Genomic DNA, 24,054 nt, shown 5'->3' on the forward strand with positions numbered 1-24,054 from the left:
ATGTTCTGTTCTTTTGATACTGTTCTGCAAAAATCTGCTGCAGTCTATTGATTAGTTCATCCTGCACCAACCAATAAGTGGTATATCTGCATAATTAAAATTGAATTATACAGGTGCATGTGAGTAATCCTGCCTCAAAACAGGGAACTGAAAAAACAGTAGGGTCCTCTGATTTATTTTAAAATGTGAAGACTTTTAGGGCAAACAAAACAAGATCCAAGCAATAAAAAACCCCCACAAAATAAGGTATTGGAATGGGAAAGGATTCAAGAAGATAAATCTTCAATAGAATATTGATTTTTATCCACAAAAAAAGAGATCACCCAGAGTAGAGAATATTTAACCAAGAAGACAGCAGAAAATAAATGCACTTCCACCAATCCCATAAAGAAGGTGCAGTCATCTAAGCAGAACTATGAAACGGACTAAAAATATCTTCCTGATAAAAGGTATCCTGAGAGAAGGACTGGAAATATATTTCATAGTTTTGTGATAATTTACTTTGACATTGGGAGTGAAAATTTCACTGTTTTTAGGAATCTCCTTTTGCTTCACTTGAGTATGTTTATGTCTAAACAAGTTAAAATTTAGTCTACTTTGAAGATGAATCACCTCTGGATGCTTTGAGTGAGGAAAAAAAAATTTCATTTTGATCTTCTTAAGTTTACTCTGCACACATTAGAGAGAGGGGTAACAAAGGGAGCGTCTTTTTCTTGATGATTTTTTTTTTTTTAATCATGTTTTCTGACTAAGGTAGTGTTCACCTGAAGGAAGAAGTTAAACAATACCCAAACAGCTCAGGAGCTGTCTGTCAATCAGGGCTAATCTTGAGGCAGAAGCCATAAGAGGCTTCAGAAAGAGGGAAGTAGTGCTGGCATTTATTTTGCCTCTCTCTATTTATCAATTGAGAATGACTGGGCCTGAGTCGTTAAGGAATATGAGTGGTTTATTGTGTGGATAATCAAAACCTGTGCAAGAAAAGACAAATACATTTCAGAAAGCCCAGATTGTGCATCTTCAATGTGAGCTCCCAAACTCTGTGGTTCCACAACACGACAGGGTGACAGTCTATGGTGGGCATTTGATGCATAGCTAAATAGTCCTGAAAATAATTTAAAAAATGGCAGATAAGGGAGACAAAGCTCTTTTTGATAACTCTGGTACTATTTCCATGCCTAAGATGCTTATCCACCTAGGAAAGGTCTGGTTAGAGCAGAAACAACAGGAATCTGTTCTCAAAATAGAAACTGGCGATAGAATAGCAAAATGGTTTGATAGTGATGCTGAATTTCTAGTCAATCATAAGCAAGGCTTTACATATATTCTCCATGCTATACAAGGCTGGTTGTTAATTTTTTCTCAGTTTTGCCTTGTCTTGTTGCGGTATGAAATAGCATCTCATTACATAATTTGAGTGTTCCAAGTCTGCCACAGTTATCATTTGCTGCCATACATTCTTATTTGGATAAGAAATTGGTACTTTAGCTTCAGTTTATATTACTGCTTTTGCCCATTTTACAGACTTATACATGATACCATGGACACGCGAGTCTGCCTTTACTGTAAGAGTAAAATGACTCAGTTTGGGCCTGGGAGCCAGAGAGCTAAATATAGTACATAGCATTAGAGCCTGGTACAGCTGGGGGAAAAAAATCCATTTGAGGACTTACAAAAGGTCAGTTTGGAACAGAGGTGCCTGAGGTGCAGAAACACTTGCCCTGACAACTAACTTCACTCTGTTACCATTTGAGAGTAGCACAGCAGAGCTGCTGGAGAGAGAAGAAAGTGTAGGAAGGTAAGACAGGGGGAGGAAGAAACAGACACAGAATAGGTCTCAACTGGTTATTCCAAGCACTGCTGCAGGATGGGGGCTATTAAATATCCAGTTCTGTGGGAAAGTGGTGTTAGGGCACTGCAGATATCTGGGGTACCAGCTCTGAGCTGTGCACTAGCTTTCCCAGCTCTGGAGGGCAGAGATCCCCCAGCTGTCCCCATCTTTGTCTCTGTGGAGATAGTACCCGCCCAGCAGCTTTTAGTTTTGGAGTGCCTTTGTAGAGCTGATGTAATGCAGTCTCCTCCGGATGATAAACATTGTCATGAGTACTGGGACTGGGGGCAGCCTGCTTCACTGTGTTCAGGAGCAACAGTTTGGTGGTAGCCTGCCTTCCCAAAAAATGCTCCGACAGACCTGTTGGAGGAGTTCATAATGCTGGGAGGGAGCATCCTGAAAAGATGTGCTCTATATATATATAAAAAAAAAAAGGCACAGCATATCAAACCGCTCCAGTTGCAAGACTGGGTCCCGTGCTGAGACAATAAAATAGCATATGGCTCTAGCCCTGTGTTCCATTTTTAATCAGTTTGGAAGCCCTTCCTTAATGTTCACTGATATTTGTAAATAAATTGTGAACATCTCAGCTCCATTGTCTCAACTGAAACTGTTGAATAAAAATGCTTCTGAAAATATTTTCCAAAATTGAAACACTCTTTTGAACAGCAGAGTTAAATCATGAAATAGCTGTCATTTTCATGAAATAGCTGCTGTTTTCCTGCTGTAGGCTATCTTTTCAGCCTAAAACACACAGCTGGCAAGAGTAAATCTTTTATGTGTAAAAGGGCAAATCCCCCCCTACACTGCATCTCTCTCAGTGACCGACTCTGGCTGCTAGTTGTGTAGCACCAGCAGAGCCAGGAAAAGGTGTTAAGAGTGTCTGCTTCAACTGAGTCCTGCTGAAGACTGTTAGGGAGTGATACAGCCCAACTGCTGTGGGAAGGAAACTCATCTCACCCCATCCTTTTAGGGTGGGTGAAGAAACCCAGGTATGGCAACCCACACTTCTCTTTTGTCTTGGTACTATGGTGCCTCTGGGAGAAAAGACTTCTATTTTGTTGGCCCCAACTCTAAAAACTGCAGCAAGACTTTTTGCAAGGCCCCATGACACAGCTCAGAGAGGAAACAGCAGACAAAAGAGTCCTTTGAATTACATGTGGAAGTGCTGTACTGCTTCCAAAGAGAAAATACTACATACATGAGCCATCTAGGCTGTTGATAACAGCACCAATTCTATATTCTGAAAATAACAACCGGTCCCTTTAAGAGCTTTATTAAAACTTCCTTTCTAGGTAAATAACTATTTCTCCTGACCAAAGTTTCTGGAACATTAGCAGATGTACAATAAAAGACATTTTTATTTCCATTTGAACTGGAGCCATGGCATACACTCACTAGGAAACTACCGTCTGGTTGAATGTGTACAAACTCAGCATACTCTGTGCAAATTCTTTATTGAAACAATGATCAATGCACAAGCTACATCACATTTCATTTTGCCACTTCAGCATGAATTGGTCTCTTTGTGGTTTATGGCCATGACCTATAAAATCATAACAGTTATTTAAATCAAAGTACAGTAACTGCTTCTCAAAAGAACACATTCATATTTGTCTTACATTTCTTTTAAAATCAGAAAGGATTTCATAATAAATGAAATTTAACTTAAGATACTTTAGTGCAAGCATTTCCTTTGCATCTAAGAAGCTTTCAGTTGTCCCACTAAGTATGGTATACTTGAGGCCAACTCTTAAAATAGCATGCTGCCAATATAATCCATGAGAACTTTTAAAATTCGACACTGTTAACACTTTCCGGAATTAGTTCATCTGACCAAACTGAAAGTCAGAAAGCCCTGGTTATATGTTACAGTACTTTTGTCAAAAGGAAACTGCAAATCAAGGAAGTAACATAGTATGTACATTAGAATAAAACAGGCACTGATTTAAAAAAAAATCAACATCTGCCCACATATGCCATTTCACAAGTCTCATGATTATACAGTAGTTTTTAAGCACAGCAACAAACTGCTGTGCCTTATCAAATACCAATAAACCTGCATAAAAATGCTGATCTATGGGTTCTTTTAGATTTTTTTAAATGACTCATAAATGACTGAAGGGTAGGTTTCATCACAAACATGCTCAAATCAGAGAATAAAAAAGAATACCGGTAAACAAGTGCTGCTCAAAAAGAAAATGTTGAGCAAGTAGATAGTGAATATTATGCTTAAGTGATCAGATTAATATGGTCTTACATTTACTGAAAAAAGAATAGTAAGTATAAAATTAAAATTCAACACTGATTTCTTGTACTGCAGAAATCTAGTCATCTTTCATGAAATTTTGGCAAAAATATTTGAAAATGGTATAAATATATCATGCAAATCTCTTTTCCTTTCTAAGCCTGGATTTGTGTTCCTTATGCTTTTAGAACACAATTTCAGTTGGACTGGGTTTTCCAGATTCTGAGTGTTTTAAGAACCATTAGTGTTTGGTGATAAAAGAAATAGAACAATGTAACAAAAGGTGTGCATAGCCCAATGATGGGAACAGATTAATGTCCCTGAAGTGCTTAAGGTACATGAAAATACTTAACAATGTAAATGTTAATGTTTTCTTAGAGCCTTCATTAATTTTATATTTGTCAATTGCGTTCTCGCACCATAAAATAGCCATTCACTAAGAAATACTGCAAGACACAATTGTTTACCTTATAATAGAGCACAGGCAGAGAGTTTGGAACAGGAAAGATGGGTTTGGATCTGGCTTCCCATCTGTCTCCCACAAAGGAAGTGCCTCAAAGCATATAAAAAGCTTTAGGCTTAGAGGTGTCACAGAATGGATGCATAAAGATATTGAGCAGCATACATGAAAACACACAAAAAATACATAAACCAAATGCATCTCTATTTTCTTCAGCTACAGCGCTGTTCGGCTTTTATTCCAATAATACCACAAAGTTAAATGTCCAAAGAATTTATAGCTGACTGGTTATACCCGTGAACTCTCAGCTTGAAGTGAGTCCAGCTCCAGCAAATTCAGGGTTCCCTTTGACCCTGCAACTGCAGGAATCCAGCACTACACGAATTGCATGTATCTAATCCAAGTGCCTGTTGCTCATACGTGGTTTGCAATGTGCGTTTGTGGGTACTTCAAATACACGCCCCTTGTGGGAAAACTTTGGAAAAAAACATCCTCGGTATCTTTAAGGAAGTTGACGTCGAGATACTGAAGAAAACCATGGTGATCGTTTGCTCTCAAATGTTTCTCAATAAATACATACTAAACAGGCTGAAGGACAGCCTGAGGGAAGCAGTCAGGGCCAGAACTGCCTGGTAACAAACACCATAGGAATACATGATCTCTACTGTAAAAATTTCATAGTTAAAAAACAATTAAAATTAAAATACTTCAGTTTAATAAATATTTTCATAACTTTTTTTTTTTTAAAGTATGCTTTAAGGAGAACATCCTTGCTTATCTGTGCAATCTTAGTTGGGCACCAAGTAGGTAACTTCAGCATGCATGAGCATGTCTGTAAATGCTGGACAGGCAGAAAAATCAAGATGCCTCTTTTCAGGAGGTTAAAGTGAATTAAAAGAATTTAGTGCAAGTTCCTGCTTTTGTTTCTGCCCTTGTCCTTTTTCATACCAGAAGCAAATTAAGTAACTTGAAAAACTGATGTGAACACTAAACAGAAATGTGCTTTGGACTCAGACAAGAAGTTAACAGTTTGCATCAACAGTATTTTCAATCACACTGGTCAGAAGTGAGGTTCTTTATGGTATTCTCTTAATCTACTTTGTGTTCTAGATTTATATTGCTTTGCTGGAACTAAAATATTTCCAGCCACATTCCTAAAGGGACTTTGCCCTTGCATGTTTCCTTTAGGGCATGTGCAAATTATTTTGTATAGAAACCTGCCACTGTGGTGAGCACAAACATGAGGCAACTGAATGATGCAATTTTTCAGAAGCTGGTTGTAAAATCTGAAGTCCATTATTAAACATGTAATTTTTTTTTAGTAACCATAGATAGGTATATATGGAGCCTTCTCTGCATCACCTACATAAGTCATGGAGTATTCCTGTATTATACTGCTAGTGAGGCTCTGCACTTTAACATGAGGAAGCTGACATAAACCCTCAGTTAATTATCAAGGGTTCTTTTAGATAGCTGCAACATTGACTTTGTCTGGTCTTGATTACCAGTTAATATAACTGATTGCCTCCAACAGGCACCTTATGTAGATGTGGGTACTTCACTAAAATGTCCAGAGAGCTATCCATACATCGTCTCCCCAGAGACCTAAGAGACTTCTTTTTCTGCACTATACTTGATTCTGGATTTATTTTAAGTATCTATACTTACACTAAAACCCTTCTTAAAAACTATAGGGTGATATTTTGTTCATTAGTTCCAAACAAAATGTGTCAGGTAATTAAGTAATATTAACCCTACACAAACTCCTCCTGGTAAGAGCTTGCTTTCCAGACTCACTGCAGAGGAAGTCCTTTTTATTGTCTGTCTGCAACAGAAATTATCACTTCCCTTCCACTCCTGGCACTTCCTGGCATAAATGTTGATCCTTTTTAACACCACGATTGCTGTGGTCATTAAAGCTTTACTGGGGTAGAGTCACATGTACTCAAGCAGTGAACATTCTACATAGGTAGGAGGTTCTTAAAATACCAAAGCAATTGTATCACAGTAAACAGTTTGCATGACTGTCATTGTAATTTCTCAGGACACTTGATTATATTTTTTTTTTCCAGTTTGGATACAACACTCTCAAACTGATGCTTCTATACAAATTTAGGCTTGATCTTCAGAATCTGAATTTGCACAAAATTAAGAATCCCAATAAAAGGGTATTTTGCCATTTGAGCCTTGTCATCAACTGATTACTGTCATTTGCAGGACTGTTAAGGAATCTGCATATCTTCTGGTACAGTAGTACATACTTACTCCTTCCAAATTACTTCAAAACAAGACATCTTGCATATTTGCAGCTGTTTGGCATATAAAATTCTGGCAAGGTAAAAAATGGTCAAATATATGCAAAAAAACCTTGCAGAGATGTTGGACTGCAACTTTCTGTAAGATGTTTATGGGCTTTCCCATCTGTAAAATACACCTCAAAGTTGTTCCTCTGTGCAAAACAAACAATTGTTGGCATCTTTGTTCCACGGAAAAAACTATTTTCCATGTGCCTAAGCAGTGTGGTCACAAATGAAATGGAAACATTTTAACTTTCTTTAATAGCCCTCTAAATCACAATGTAGCTGAGCAGACAGGCTTTGTAAATGGGATCTATTAGGATTTTATTTGGCTATTGGAGTGCTGCCTCTTGGGCAATATTTCAAATTCACAAGTTAATATCTGCAAAAATGCAATAGAGGGAAATAACAAGAGTGAAGGAGGAAGATGGAAACCAGTTTTATATTTAGTAAGTTCAAGTGATCTTCATCAAAGACTATCAGTGACTTCCAGGAGGCCACTACAGGTGACTCCAACCTAGAAAATGCTGAGGTAAATGTTTCTTGGAAATACTCCTAATCAAAGAGAGCAATTAATATTAATGTAATAGCAATTACTCTGCCATACATCATGGTAAACGAAACTCAAACTGAGAAGAAAGTGCCAAATAATCCACTTACATGCTTTTGCTATGATAGTCTCCAGGTAAGGCTTAGCGGCAAGTACAATATGTATTTTTAAAAGAGCTCCACCTGATTTTCCTGCTATGCATAGATTCAGGAGTAACTATCATACATGGCTTTCATATATAACACATGTATTTGTGTCATTTGCCAATGCTGTGTCATCAGAACTGAGTTCAGCAGAAGTCTCAGGAGGCGGCTCTGCAGGAAGTGCTGGTGTTTGAAGAGTGTCTTCTTCCTTGGTGTCCAACTGCATGCTTTCCTGTGACTGACCATCCATGCAGTCCTTTTTGGACAACGGGTGAACTGACACTTTTATTGCAATCTGTTGAGGTGGCTCATGCAGTGACGATGCGTCTGAGTCAGCTGTGGGAGAGTCACTGCGTGTCAAAGCATTTGGGATCATATATAGCTCATCTGTTTCAGTGGTTTCCTGGCCTTCTGCTGCCTGACGTACAAAATTCTGTCCTTGCTCCTCCAGACCAACAACCTCCATAATTTCTTCCATTATAGTCCTGCAGTTCATGATGAGAGGTGGCAAAGGTACGCTCCGAGCAAGCTCTTCAATATAGCGAGCAAATTCCATGGTCTTGAACTGGGTTACTTTGGCAAGCTCGAGCGTTTTGGCTGATGTGATAATTGGGATACGCTTCGCAATCTCAAAGGCTTTCTGAAGTTTCTCTGCCCCTTCTGTTCTAAAGAATTCATTGATTGCTTTCTCAGTTTTTTTCAGATGACTGCTCATCATACATAACCGAGTAATGTTCAGTATCATAACAATGGTAAAAGCTACAAGGCAGACAATCATGTAATAGATTCCCATATCTCCAGAGGTAAAAACAACCCTCAGTGTCACAGTATTGTTAACGCTGCCATATGTATTAGATGCGACACACGTATATTTACCTCTGTCTTCAAAAGACACCCTGGTAATGTTTAGTAGCCCGTTGTCAAGAAACCACCATTTTCCTGTCAGAGAGGAGACAGAGTAACTTAGTTAGAGGTATTTTGTTCACATGATCAGCATAGTCTTAAACATCAGCTTTGTCAAACTGGCTTCAGATTTTGGAAGAAGAAATAACGTTCACAAGAAGACAAAGAATTTACCATCACAAAGACCTGTCTGTCCCTGAGACCCTAACTGTGTTGCTATCAAATCCCTGACAGCAACTGTGAATAGTCAGAGCACACCCTAAAAGGGTTTCATAAAAAATGTTAATATGCATGACAACTATCTCAATCTTATGGTCAGTTAAGTTACAAAGATAGGACTATTTACCCCAGAGAGCCTCCCAAACACAGGTCACACTTCTTCAAAGAACAGCAACAACGGGATTGTGAGACAGAAAAACCTAGTAAGTCCTCCTTGTTTTGTTCCCTGGCAATGCATTTGCTTACAATTGGGCTATTTTTGGTGTTTTCTTACAGTATCTCATATAATTCTGCTAATGTAAACTTTGAAAACCCTAAAATTTCAGACATCATATTCTAGACTGCTTGCTCTCTGAGGAGTTGAGAATCTGATTTTGAAGTATGATTTTAAAGAAAGGGAATAGGATAGGAGGAGTAAGATAGATGGGAAAGAAAAGAGCCATGATAGGGAACATCTTGTTTGTCAGTATGAACTTCTATGCACCAGAATGGAATTTCTTTTACTTTTACGAGTCATTTCTATCAGTGTAATATCAATAACTTTGTCCACTGCATGTACACGTACATTTCATATACACATACATTTCCACTTCATATTCTTTGAATATGAACAGTTTAGCTATGAAACTGAGTTTGAAATGTTAAAATCCATTGCTCTTATCACTGCTAAAGTTATTCAAGATTCAGCTAGTTATTGTGTTTGCCATTATATATTGGTAATGAATTAAGATTTTTAGTTTTAGTGAACTTCATTTTTATTCAACTATCACTACACTATTTAAGAGCTGAGGACATATATTTTTGCTTTATTTGATGTGATATGACTTCTTAAATTGTAACATTGCTATAAATAACATGATTCACTCCAACAGGAAAGCCTGGTGTCGATGCTTTCCTTCATGTAAACCCAACCTTGACACAGGCTGATGGAAGCCAACTCAACTGTTTTCGATCTCTGTAACACAATCCAAAGACATTCCTGACAGCTATCTGCTGAAGGTAGAAATGGAATTTCAACAACCTTCCACAGGAAGGAACATCATATGTTCACCTGTCTTTACTGTCAGGAAGTTGTTTTTCCTTAAACCTAATGTAACCAGCTGCCTATTTCAAGCAGCTGAACAAAGACACAGAACATGTGATCAGAGGACTAAACTAGCACAAAATCCCTGTGCAATGCCTGTAAATCACAAGGCAAGGATTGCAATCCTGCCACAGGTTGGTGTATACCTTGCTTCTACATTTATTTTATCATTGTCATAGACATTCTTTCATTGTTAAAAAGATTGTTCTATTTTTTTTTAAAATTTTATTTCTTTCAAGGAAGAAACTATGGGCAATTCTGAAACTCATTAGTCAAAAAAAGCCTTTAATTCAGAGTAGTTGTGAGCTTTTACCATGTTCAAAGTTCTTCTAATTAAACATGGCTTATCCAAATAGGGTTTTTTTTACATTATCTCCAGTAGAAACCTATGTAGAAAGTACTCCCACAATGCCCCTGCCTCAGTTCATGTGTACAGACAGCTCTTAATTACATCTTTTTATCCTCTTAGAAGCTTTAACTTAACTGAAGCAGTGGTTTTTTTACCCTAGCATAATTCTTGAAAACAGTTGAATCGCTTTTTCTGAAATTAAAAATAGAATAACAAAAAATACAGAGTATTCCTGATCAGTATTTCTTTGAATTGCAATGTTGGTCCTTCTTGCAAAGTAGGTTTTTATTAATTGTGAGACGACAAGATGCCTTGCTGATGTACCCTGGCTCCAGCTGTTATAAATGACATAATGGCATTGAACTGTGACTCAGTGACTGGGTCTGTGCCAGTGGATCCTGGCAGACAGTATAAGCCAAATAAGAAAACAATGATTAGAAAAGGTATCATTGCTGGGTTTTGATAACAATTCAATGCCATACTTAACATCGTAAAGAAAGGTCTCATGCTAGGAAACATTTCTTACAGAAAAATTACAGTTTCTTAAAGGAGGTAGTGCACTGTTGAAATTCTAACTTATAAAGTGATGTTGTCTTAATACTACATCGGCAATTTTATTGATTTGGTCAAAGTTTTTGCTCATCTACCTAAATGGTTGTTTTAGTAGCTGCCTCTCTCAGTTGACTACACAAAGACCTAAATTTAAATGCTGCACTAAAGGGGAAATTTTCTTTTAGCAAGCCTTAGTAAAACACACCAGCACACTTATCACCGTATGTTGCCACAACCACAAAATATTCACAAGTCTGCTTACTAGCTCAAGTATTTCCTTTCACTAGCTGTACTCAGAAAATTATAACATGCCATAATGTAAAATACAACCAGTTATGCAGTAAGCTTTTACAGGTACACTATGCTGTTGCACATTCAGCTGGGTCAGTCGTTACTCCCATCATAACAGAGTTCTCTGTCAGGTCAGCTATTAGTTAGGCATGCTGTCTTGCATTTAGTGTGAATAGATAAGTGTTTATTTCATCATGCTGTGAACAAAGCAGTCAGTATGGAAGGATTACATGAGAAAAACACCTTTCATATAGCCACACTGCCCTCAAACACTCCCTAGAAGTATAACTAGGATTATCACCCAAACCTTCCATTTTAAGGAAAGTAAGCAAATGTGTAATTAAGGTCTCTGGCAAATGCCAGTGAAGAGTTTTAACTAAAGACAGGAAGGCTCAGACTTGGTGTGTCCTTCTGACTGCTGCCCTATATAGGTTTTTCACTTGGTCGTTCAGGGCATCTCCTGTTTCTCACACTCCCATGGCACTCTGCATAAAGACAGCAGGTGTCTCAGGGAGTTAGCTATGTTGAGTGCATGCCAACAGACTATTCTCATATGTCATGAAAATCCTCCTTTGAGCTGGAAAATAGCTTTTTAATCTTTTTTTTGCTGCCAGAGAAGAACAAAAGATGACAGAATGAGAAATAGGAACAAATTCGAAATCTTCCAATGAAAAGAAGCCTATCTACACCTTCTGTTAAGTGCTTCAGCTTTTTGTTATGTGTTGCTATAAATAACATATAAAAAAGTTACTCTTTTCTTCTAAGGTGCACATAAAAAATTTATAACTGCCACCAGGCTTTCATTTATTTTCACACAGGGAAATACCACAGTCAGGCCATTAAATCTGCTGAAATCAGTAGTGTCTCCGGACAGTCTACATCAGTGATATTACTAAGATCTTACCTTTATTCTCCTCCTCTTGGAGCAGGCGACCATTGGAATTGTACCACCTGTAACGTGGACTAGGACTACCTTGGACATTGCAGTCGATCAAGGCACTACTGCCCTCCTTGACTATAATATGGTCGATGCGGGAGATCACCACAGGCACGGATCCCGTATTTACGTCAGTGCGGTTGAAAGTGCTGTTAGTCACATCCTCAGCAGTTGTCAAAGCTGCTAATAAGATGACAAGGCGTGTGGTAGGGAGAAAGTACAAAAAGTGGTGGCTGTTCAGTATGTCCATTTTCCTTCAGTGGTGTACACGACTGCTGGGAACTGGGACCGGTTCTGTTGAACGCAGGTCCTTGGGGTGAGCAGGTCACAGCAGAGTTCTATTTTGATCTGTTCAATTTTATGTTTAAAATATCCTATAAAATAAATAAATAAGTACAATGAGATGGCATATATAAACAATCCATTAGATGTGCTCTTTTAAAATAGTGACACGTCCATTAATGCATTTCACAATCATCAGCTCAGTGTCTTGTCTAAATGCTAATGTTATCACAGTCCTTATTCTTACTGGAAAAAGATGCATATATTTTCCTGACAGTAGTGTTGTTCGGAGTGGCAGGTGTAGGAGAAGGCTTTTATCACCTAGACACTTAGCAGCAATTTAGCTACAGTAGCAGCTACAGTTTTATGCCAAAAGTTCAACAGATTTTTCTTCCTTTTTTTTTTTTTTTTTTTTTTTTTTTTTTATTTTTAACATTTGCAAAATCAACAGGAGAAACAAAGGTACAGTACATTAAAGCTGTCACTACCAGCTCAGTGCTGCAACTCTGTCACGGGCATGGTCTTAGATGAATTGTGGAACAGTGTAAGAAAGAACTACTCCATGAAAGGTTTTTGAAACTAATCTTGGAATACTTGATACACACAATTTTGCCCAAACACAATAGCACATACAGCAAAACATCTCAGATCATTCATTTTTTTAAGCTACAGCTAAGTTAAAACATAACATGGAAGATATTCTTAAAAGAGAATATTTCATACTTGATAAAGTAATTTCAGTGTTATTTTTAGAGCAAATTTAGAAAGAAGAATATTTGCTAGTGACATAATTATAGGTAAGGTTCCTTTGAGATACAAATGAAGTTAGGACTTTTCAGTTCCTTATGTGGCATTAACCATTTTGCCTGTAGGACTTTTTGCACACTCTCACTACAGTATTTTCCCTCAACTAATCACTGACAATGAGCCCTTTCTAAACAGTGATTTCAGTTTCTGAACAGAGGTGGGACTGGGGGGGGGAGGGTTACAAATGTGCTCTCTATTGGCCTCATTATGCTCCCAGTGAACACAATTGGCATTCAGTGCTGACTGAGGGCAGAATGTTGGCCACAAAATGAGCACCTTGGAAAATTTCACTTGAGAGTCTAAAGGCCACAAATGATGTTAAAATCATATCACAGTATCCACCTATATTGGTTTTATTCACATATTTCTAAGGTAAATAAGTGAAACAGTGAAACTTATTAATTAAAGGAATCTATTTGGAATCCAAATATAGGAAACTATCTAACAAACTTTCCCCAAATGCACATTTCCATTTTGAAACTGTTTAAATTTTTTTAAAGATATGGTTGACATCATGGTCACTCATCTACCTTAGCATGGCAAATGACTGCTGACAAAGTTAGGTCAGTTCCATATGTAAAGGAAACACTAAAATAAAAAGAAACAAACAAGGAAACAATCCCCTTCCCTATTTTATTCTTTATTCAAAAAGAAAAGAAAGCAACATTACTGTCTTTCACGGTAATATTTGACTTAGGTTGTTTTCTTATCCATCCCCTGTTCTCTGTAAAGCAATGAACTTTCTTTCATACAAATAGATACAGCTGTTATTTAAAGAGCAAAATTGTTTTTCCATTTTGCAGGATGAATCATTACTAGAAATGACAAACTATGTTTTTTTAGATAAGCTACATGCATGGTGTAGATGGCTGTCCCAGCTCTAGACCTGCCCTTGTTTTATTCTGTTTTTCTATTTATTGAATGTGGAAGTATTTGTCTTGAAGAGACAGAATAATTTTAAAATTAATATGCAAATCTCATGTTTCATATAAAGCTATATAACCAATGACTTCAGAAATCCATTCCCTATTATGCAAAGCATGTAGAGCCTGTGCTTTTGAAGATCTGTATAGGTACAGTCTGTCTGAGTCAGCAATTTGGAAAAAAAACCCTTCAATTCTGCCTATTCACTTCAGTAACTCTCTACACCTCATTTCTACTACTCCATTAACCTCGGGGACTGCCATTTGTCATGGTTACACATATTAACTCTATAAAATGTTTCTGTACAGTGTTATAGATCTGCATTGCGCCATACGGAAAAGCCAAAATTACACTTCCTGGCAAGGGAACAGGAACAGAGACTGGCTGGATTAATACAATGGAAAGGGCAAAAGAACAACGTAAACTGATTAAGCTTTGTGTTGCTAATTACTGGCTGTGGCTTGTTATTGCTATATTTGAGCCTATCATATTTTTTGATGGCAGAAACATCAGTAGCAATCAAAAAATGATGTTTAACGTTTCATTTTCAGAAGGAAATGAAATAGCATCTCTCCAACGGGTGAACAGAAAACCTGTAAGGAAGGCTCCACAGTGTACTGGGAAGTTCGAGGCAGCTGATGGCCCATGGATACCCTACAGCACAGGGATGCTGTGGGTGGATGTTTAGAAAGTGTGTGATGGCAGTAAGACGTGCCTATTCTGCATGTTTACCTGTGTTTAACACAGAGCATAAGAAAGAAAAATCTGTACCTTGTGTGCTGATAACAAATGTGACTGGCCCTTAATATGGTCAAAGGGTTGATTACTTGTCTGAACCTAACAGTGACTCCCCCACTCTGGCACAGAATCATAAATAGCTGCAGTAAGTTTAAGAAATAGAGCTGAATAATTTATGTCTACCGTGTGAGATTCTTACCTACTCCTGTTACTCCTGGGAATGTACTTTCTCATGCATGTTCCTGGAATGAAGAATATTAAGACAACACTAAATACCTCTGTAGATACATTTCTGTTTGAAATAGATACAGTTTGATGGAAGAGGAATAACCAGGCAACAGGTTTAAAGCAGAATGTTTGGAAATGGAGGCTGCTGCTTTCATGTACCATCCAAGGAGGTGCTTTTGATGGATGCCTTAGTATGTTTGAGGAGACCAGGAGAGGTGTCTCCGAAGAACGGTGTTTTTAAGATGCAAGTTTAAACAAATGTTCCCAGGGCAACTAGGAAGTTGGTAGGCAATCTTTTCTTTGGTGTGCATCCTCTCCACTGTTACCGAGGAACAAAAAAAAAAGAAAGAGACCAAAGAAGGTTTTCTCAGCATCACCTGACACAAGAAAATTACAGGGTGGCCATGCAGGGACCTGCATGTCCAGGACCCTCTGCTAACCTGTTGGGCATGACCAAAAATGATGGAGTCAGGTTAGGAAAGCAGGAAGAAGCAGAGAAAGACAGAGAACTGAAAGGGTAGAAAATGTGCTTACACCAGAGTCTGGTGCAAAGGAAGATTTGCTGAGAGTTCCCGTCCTCCTACCTTGCCATAGGCACAATAGCAGCCTGAGGATATCAGGGAACACAAATCTGGGAGCCAGCTGCTTTGTTAAACATAAATGATGTAAGGAGTTATAATTTAATCATGCAACTAAATGGGGAGAAGACTGAGACCAAAATAGGACTGCTAGCGATGTCTGCCCACGTTCTGGCAAAACAGTGAGAGAATACAGAATACTGGAGAAGTGCATACAGTGCTGTCACCCAGGATCTTGGCCATGAGAGGCAGCAATTAGCTGTGATCCATGGTAAACCTGATGAAGGCAGCCAAAATTGTAACCTTTTCATCTGACTTGAAGTCAGAGAAAGCTGGATTGACTAGTGTAAAACAAAGATTCCTGTAATAACTCCTCTAGACTGAAAGTGAATGAAGGAGGACATCTGCCATACTGAAAATCACTCTGTAGGAACAGATTGAGTCTCTGGGAGCATTTTTGCCACAAAAGGGTCACTATAAACAAAAAGCTAATTTCTGGTTATGGAAAGAATGTAAGCATTCCTTTCTCCCATCTCCAAAGCACATCAGCTACCTGTAAAAGAATTCAAAAGTAAAAGACTATATAATATACTTAACATAGTTATGTGTGCTTTTTTCCTTTTATTTTTTTTTTTAATTTTAAATTCGTAGTGCATGAAATGGAAAAAGAATACTTCTGGCTATTCTGACTACCTTTTCCACCCAAAGTTGTAGTCAGGGACAGGCTTACCTCCCAAGATGGAATCAGAGGAATCCCCAAACCCTCCTCCAGCACCTGGAACATATATATAGGTAATTTTCCAGCTATATTGTATCTGGAGCAACATTTACCACAAAAAGATGTTTGCCAGTGGTCTGTACATTAAATAGCTTTGTTTTTTCTTCCCCAACCCAAATGATATAAACTGAAAATATGAAATTAACAGATTTACTGCTCTTGGGATTAACTTCCTAGGAAAGTTGCATGAGACTTGAGCCACATAAGAGCACATGACAAGCTTTTCTTCTAACTAACATGATAGGCAGCTCTAGCATGCTCTCTGTGCATTTCTATCCAAAAAGTCCCCTGGAATGTGCTCCAGAACAAGCAGAGCTGCAGCATGGTGGTATTACTCCTAACTATGTGAAACAGGGACAAAAACTAAGATTATAACTTCTTTGTTCAAAATCAAGCATCAGTCTAAACAAAAGACATGGCTAGGACTGCCTAGGAACATGTTCTGACTGACCATTTATTTATTCATGTCATAGCTGTGTTTGCCTCCCACATTACTGCCACTAAAGAAAATGACTTTGGGTGAGGGGCCACATTTGTAAGTACTGCATTTGTGCAGAACAACACGATGACAGAGCACAAAAGAACAGAAAAGGAGGCCAACGATGCATACCTTTTCCTGGCTCACTCACTCCTGTAAGACTGGCTTGTTCTTGGAATAATGTGTAATCCTATTAACTGTGAGGTTATTCAATTCAGAAGTGAAGCACAAGAAGCCAGCCTATTGTATAATGCATAAATTGTGTTCCTATAGCTTTAACATCCCAATGCTATCTTGCTTGGCTTGTAAGTGACCAAGAAAATTAAATTATTTTCATTCTAGTTCTCATTTGTCTAAAATAAATATCAAGGTTGATGATACAAAGCAAAATTAAGGCTAATTTTTAATTATTTAAAAACTACTTACCACCTTTCCTAGTTTACAGGGGCAATGTTTTTACAGAGAGGGCAAAAGTAAAAGTTAACAGGATTTACTGGAATGGGAATGCAAATGAAAGAACTTATGCCACACAGAAGGTGAGAAGCTCACTGCCAGTTCACAGGCTTAAGAGTGAGAACCACCTACTGAAAAGCTTAAGTTATTAGGGTCCAGACAGGCAGATGAAGAGAAATGTCACTCATTTACAATTAGCATAAACTAACTTATTTTTCTACTCATTTGCTAGTTGATAAAATAGTAACGCTTGGTTCTGAAAGAGCTGCTCTGTTCATTCCCTTTGGGGGGGGTGGTTTCAGTCCTTCATAACTTTGTGACTTTCTGGTCCCCTGGCTATGTTGAGTAGGCAGCACTGGTGATGTTTGTAAGATAAAGAGCTCCCTTCTGCATGTCTAGACTGGGGCTTCCCAACTGGGCAGCAGCTCCCAGCTATACACGCTTAGTCTCTTCAGCTGCTTTCAGCTGCCTGGGAATCTTTAATAAACTTTTCATCGGGGCTGAGCCCTGGCCATTTGTGCTCAGCCACCTGCTGTCAAACTTGCTGCCTTCAGCCACCTGATGGGAGGGTATAGAGAAGACAGACATGGGCTCCTCTCAGAGATGCGCTGTGAAATGACATGAGAAAAGGGACACAAGCTGCAACAACGGAAATTATGATTATTTAAGCAGAAGGTCAGTCAAACCCTATAATAGGTTACCCAGATGGGCTGTGGAATCTTCATCCTTTGAGATGTTCAAAACTTGACTGAGCTGGCGTACGCTGGCTCTGCTTTGAGCAGGATGTTGGATCAGATGGCCTCCCGAGGCCACCCCCCCCCAGTCCAAACTAAAGAAACTCTAATACTCCAGAAACACAAATCCAAGTATTGCCTTGGAGAAGTCAATGTTAAAAAATATGGCTGATCTTAAAAATTGCTATATGAGATGCTAGGAAATTGCCTTCATGATCCCCTACATAATTTTTGAATAGCAAAATTTTAGAATAACAAGGCAGACTGAGAGTGTTGACTACAGCCTGAAAAAAAAAAGTGCTTAAGTAAATAGAATGGTAAGTCCTTTTTACCATATAGAGAAGACTTATTTCCAGCCAAAGTAACTAATGAAATATCACTCATTTGGGGTGTCTGCAATAGTGAATGTTGGGGGCTTTTTTCCCACACGTAGATAGTCAGACTCTAAAGTTCACGGTTATTATCTGCTGATATATCTGGTTTCTTGATACTAGAGAGTTGTCAGTTGTGGTGAATCTAATCTTGAAATAGAATAAGGCAGAAATAAGTCAGACTCAAAGAGACTAAGATGACTTTTTCAGACTACTGATTTCAGATGGAAGATAAGTAAGAAGAAATGTCAAAAATATGCACAATGTTGAATGGTGTAAAGAAGATAGCTGAGACATGCATATTTACTGCTTCCTATAATACTAAAATGAGGCAAATTTCAGTGAAACTGAAGTGCAAGATGGAACAGTGGGAGGAAAGAAAATAAGGTTTTTTTGTAACAATGATCACACTGCAATTTCACAGAATCACAGAATGGTTTGGGTTGGAAGGGACCATAAAGATCCTCTAGTTCCAATCCATCTCTATGGGCAAGGGCACCTTCCACTAGACCAGGTCAGTCAAAGCCACATCCAACCTGTCCTGGAACACTTACAGGGATGAGGCAGCCACAACTTCACTGGGCAACCTGTTCCAGTGCTTCTCCATACTCACAGTAAAGAATTGCTTCCTAATATCTAATCTAATCCTACCTTCTGCCAGTGTAAAGCCATTCCCCCTTGTTCTATATCTACAGGCCCTTGTAAAAAGACCTTCTCTAGCTCTCTTGCAAGCCCCTTAGGTACTAGAAGGCTGCTGTAAGGTCTCCCTGGAGCCTTCTCTTCTCCAGGCTGAAAAACCCCAACTCTCTGAGCCTGTTTTCATAGAAGAGGTGCTCCAGCCCTCCAGGCATCTTTGTTGCCCTCCTCTGGACTTGCTTCCTCCCATCCACATCTTGTGCTTAGGGCTCCAGACCCAGATGCAGTACTCCAGGTGAGGTTTCATGAGGGCAGAGTAGCGGGGAGAATTGCTTCCCTCAAGGTGATTGTCTCAATTTCTTGACACAGGATAAAATAAGGGCTGGGAATCTAGGAAGATTCAAGAGAGACTGTATATCATTTACAAGTACAGATTCATGGATTATGACAGCTTATGATGAATGTGGGGACTTAACTGTCTTCTGTGTATTCGTTGTCCTCTGCATGTAGAGCCCTGGGCAGTGAACAGGAAGGGTGGTCAGTACAGCACCTTGGAGCCCTTTTCTAGGACTCCTGTCTTAAATAAAATATAACAAAGAAGCCTATAAATTAATTGTATGTTTTGCAGGCACTGCTAAGCTCTTACAGGCAAACACTTGTCAATTTGCTTTGTAAGGTGAAAAATGATACTTAACAGAAGAAAGAAAATAGAAAAATCAAGGGCTGTAGCTTATTCTACCATTGATGGCAGAACCTGAGCAAAACTTAGTCATTATAAGTTTCTATCTTCTAAAATTATTTTGTTCTGAACACACACAACACTGTAGGAGGTAATAAAGTTAATGACCACAGAGATACAGTTGTCTTAGTTTCAGGGTTCTATGGTGTTAACAATACACTGCAGCAAGCACCAAGCTTGTTTTATATGTGTAATTGAAAATTATTATAACCAGACTTTTCATACAGGGAAAGAAGCATATGCCATTTTATTCAGCAGGAGTTTTCATGTTGCCTTTGTGAGTGTGTAAATATTTTAGAATTTTTTATACTGTAAATTTCTCCTCAGTTTTTTTCCTCTTCACCCTACTTCATGTCTCAGTATTGCAAAACTATCAAGCATATGGTATCCTAAAGACTTTAAGACCCTCTTCACTTTAAATATTTTAATGGATACATTGATTTACACCATATGTTTGAATAGTCTGATGTGCACTTCCCACCTGTCAATGAACACCCAGGGACGCTAATCCATTAACCTAAAAAAGAATGAATGAAGATTGTTGGCAGGTAATTATTGGAGAGATTATTTAAAAGTACCTCAAGAATGCCAAACCTCTGAAAAGTTCCCTTTGATGTCACAGCTCCTGTAATTCCAGCATCTGTGCCGTATATATATGAAATACACTGAAGGAACAAAAGCAGTCGGGCAGCTTGGATGCTTAACTTCTCATTAAAAAGCTGTAGCTCAATTGTGCATTCCAATATGGACTGAGCAATTTAAGTGTTCTTTCTACATAGTATTTTAATGACTGCAGCAAAAGCAAAGTTCTATATTTAGTGGAGAAGCTTGCTGTTTTTAATCGGGGAAGTACTGTGGTGGAAATGTCCTACTGAGTTGTGGGCTACCCAGATCATAAAGCAAACTCAACACTATTGATAGTGGAGACTTTTCAAGGCCCAGCTTATGCTTGATTAGCATACACACTTTAAGGAATTTTATTCTTAGAAATAAATACTTCACTTATATAGATTACCTAGATTTATTTGGTGTTTGTGTTTATTTGGAGGCTGCACAATTAGCATTCAATATAGTTTTGTATCCAAAGCTGTTATTCCAGAAGCTTTTGTATGGCTTTAAGGGGCCCTTGCTTAACTGATGCAAGCTTTCAGCATAGGTGCTAGTTTGCTGTTGCAGTAAATGCAAGTGGATCAATGCTTAAAAGTCCCCTTTGTTGAGAAAGGACCATTAAGATGCACAGAGAATCTCTTGCACACTTCCACATACATCTGCATGCTGCCTGGCCTCACCAAGTTCTACATATCTTTCATTTTCTTTACTCACCTGTTATATTTTATTTATTCCTGCACTCTGTAAGCATTATTCTGCCAACAGATTAAATAATCAAAGCAAATGCAACAGATCTCATATTCCCTCAACAGGGTTTACAAGACTCTGCTAAGAACATAGCAATGCAGAATGTGGTCCAGTTCGCTTCCTTCCACTGTCTCTTTTGAGCTGTGCTTGTCAAAGCTAGCCATCCTTTAAGCACATCTAGTGGTTTTCTTTTTCCAAAAGAAAAAGAAAAATTCCAGATAGAGGACATTCAAATAAGACACAAAATTAAAAATTAAGTTTTGCTTAAACAAAGATATGAAGGAATTTGCAGGGCTAAAAAATCTACTATTTAAACTCTAAATTTTGAATAAGTGAGTATGTTCAATGCACTGATGCAGTTTTTATGATGCTATTTTAACAAAAAGCTCCCATTTTAGTTGGAATATAAAAGAGACAAAAAAATTGAAGAAAATAGATTTGAGGATTTGAGTATGGCTAATTCTCCTCTATCCCTATAGAACTGTAAGATAGATACAATTTTTAATAACTGGCTTTCACATCTATTGGTTGCCAAGGTACAGGGCAAAGAGGTTACACGTGGATGCTGTGATTAGAACAGGATTAACCTTGTCTGAGGGGGAATTTAAAGGAATGTAACTATTCATGACTGATTGCAATTGAAAAGGATCATTTCAGGTCAGAAGCTTCTGCACCTCTTTCCTCCACAAGTAACAAAGGGGACAGCAGATGGATTCAAGTAAGTTTGCCCTGCACCACACCACAGCTTAAGACTTGCTTGTACACAAATGTGATCAATTCAGCTCTCTCCAAGCATGACTATATGAGGCCATGAATATGCAATAATTTAGTTGGAGGCCCTCAAGAGCTTACTAAAGTACATTTGTAATTTCAGACTTGTGTGCTGGTTATTTCTACATCATATTAAAAAATGTAACGTTAAAGTTATATAACTTTCTCAGCATCCAGTACTGCTGTTAGGACCGTGTCAGCACCATCCTTGTCCTCCATAGTAGAGCAGAACCTGTCTATTTGCAGGGAGGCAAGAGGGACAGGGAAGGACAAGGGCAGGGAGGCAACTGGAGTTACACTATACAGATCACTTCCGAATTCACTACCATGCTCCCACCATGTGTTAAATGTCTTAAGAGTGACTGATTTTATCTCTAAACTTTCAGGATAGGAAATATGCACTGGACACATAATACATATCACTGTATTAAAGTAGGAAAAAAGCCTCTTTTTTTATTGTTTGTTTTGGATGTTCTGCTCTTTGTCTAGGCCTCTGAAAACTTAAAATTCTTCAGAAAAAAAACCCAGGTGTACAATATGCACTCCAGCTGTGTTAGCTGCACTCAGCATCAACTGATGTTGACATACTATAGTCTAAATGAGAAGGCTTTCTAATAAAAAATGATTCCTACTACAGCAACCACAAGTATATCAATGGTGCTGTTGCTAACTGTACACACTAAGCCAGACAGACAAAGGATTTCTGCCATGCAAAACATCATCTCCACTGAAAAAAAGGTCTGCTGTATTTTGTCCTGCTGCAGTGAAGAGAGAAACTCTTCCACGATGTAATGTCTCTAAACAACTAAAATGCTACATTTTCCCCCCTTTAACTCCTTTGTATTCTTCCATTTGAACTAATCTTACAGTCTTGCAGACAAACACATACCAAATGAGGTTTCATTTAGGATTTTGCCTTGCTTACACAGTTGATACTTCTATTTCCCTGAACGGGGTTATCAGGGTAGCTCCATCTGACATGCTTCGATTTAACAAATGAAAGAGGGCTGTTAGGAAGTGTAATCTCTTACAAAACTCTCCAGATAAGTGCACTAGAAAAGTGCCTGCTCAGTAGTGCTCTCTGTTCTTTCAAGGTCTCTTGTCCAATACTGGTTGAATTTGCCCTTTAAGAAACAGTATTTGAGATATCATTGCACGACTGCTCTGAATTTTTAGATTCTAGTTCCCTCAGGGCACTTCTGAAATTGAGTTTTATCGTATGAGGCTATCCTGTGAAGTAAAAGAGTAATTAAAACAAACTATCAGGTGGCAGCCCTTATTTTAAATTTAAGGCAGCACACCTTAAGCTCTCTTAGAAGTCAGTTCTATGGAAGAGGTCTCAGCACTGAGGTGTGACCTCCCATTCTCCTTCCCAGGTCGGGACAGCAGCGAGCATCCTGCGCGCAGGAGCTGGAGGGCTCCAGTAAAAGCTTCGGGCTCCTTAGCTTTTTTGCCTAACGAAACCCACTTTCCTGCAAGCCCCGGTGCCGATCTGACATAATCTCTTGAACTTCAGTATTGAACACAGCATCGCTCCGCTCCCGTTGCGCGGGTACTACCGGGCTGCACGGAGGGCTCTCCGCGATCGCCAGCCGCCGCGGGAGGAGCGCCGCGCCGGGCTCGCCTGGCTGCAGCGCTCCCGGCACGGCCACCGGGCCCTTCCGACTCCCCGGGGCCGCCGCCAGGACAGCACGCCCGCCCCGGGGCTCACCGCGGAGCTCCGCGGCCACCGCGGCCCCGGGGCCGGCACGCAGGTCTCCGGCAGCCGCGGCAGGTGCCGGCGGCGGCAGCGCCTCTCCGGGACCGCCGCCTGCCCGCCCGCCCCCAGGGGAACCGCGACCCTCGCCCCGCCGCTCACCTGCCTGTCCGCTGCTCCCGCTCGCACGGTGCTGCTGCCGCTGCCGCTGCCGCTGCCGACGCCCCCCGGCAGCGCCCCCCGGCAGCGCCCCCCGCCGCCGCGCCCCTCAGCGCGCCCCGCGCAGCACCATGCCGGGGCCGGGGCCGGCGCCGCGGCCGGGGCCAGGGCCGGGGCGGGCGGAGCGCGGCACTGCCGCAGTGCCGTGCCGTGCCGCGCCGTGCCGTGCCGTGCCTGCCGTGCGCTGCGCTGCGGTCCCGCCGCCGGCTCCGGCGGGGAAACTAGGTCAGGGCAGCACTGAGCATGCTCGGGGCCGGGCCGGGGGGCGGCCCCGGGGCCCGCGGGGGGCACGGGGGGCGGCAGGGCCCGGGGCTGCCGGGCTGGAGCGGGGCCGGGGCCTCGCGGCGGCGGGAGGAGCGGCGGCAGGGCTTGGAACGAGCGGGCGGTGCGGGGCCGCTGCGGGAA

At 39.9% G+C, this 24,054-nt stretch overlaps 1 protein-coding gene across 2 annotated transcripts; it reads right to left on the reverse strand.

Moving 5' to 3' along the window:
* Nucleotides 1–3,268: 3,268 nt before the first annotated feature.
* Nucleotides 3,269–23,754, reverse strand: MFAP3L (microfibril associated protein 3 like). 2 transcript variants are annotated; one of them, XM_064652459.1, is made up of 3 exons: nt 23,593–23,754; nt 11,829–12,235; nt 3,269–8,465 (listed from the first exon to the last, which is right to left on the reverse strand). In XM_064652459.1, the coding sequence occupies exons 2-3, from the start codon at nt 12,109–12,111 to the stop codon at nt 7,603–7,605; spliced, it is 1,146 nt and encodes a 381-aa protein (XP_064508529.1). In that variant the 5' UTR covers nt 12,112–12,235; nt 23,593–23,754; the 3' UTR covers nt 3,269–7,602. The 2 variants fall into 2 exon arrangements, with proteins under 2 accessions (XP_064508529.1, XP_064508530.1); XM_064652460.1 differs by lacking the exon at nt 23,593–23,754 and adding an exon at nt 14,812–14,910.
* Nucleotides 23,755–24,054: the final 300 nt, after the last annotated feature.

This window comes from Pseudopipra pipra, chromosome 4 (assembly GCF_036250125.1).
Source record: "Pseudopipra pipra isolate bDixPip1 chromosome 4, bDixPip1.hap1, whole genome shotgun sequence".
NCBI lineage: Eukaryota > Metazoa > Chordata > Aves > Passeriformes > Pipridae > Pseudopipra > Pseudopipra pipra.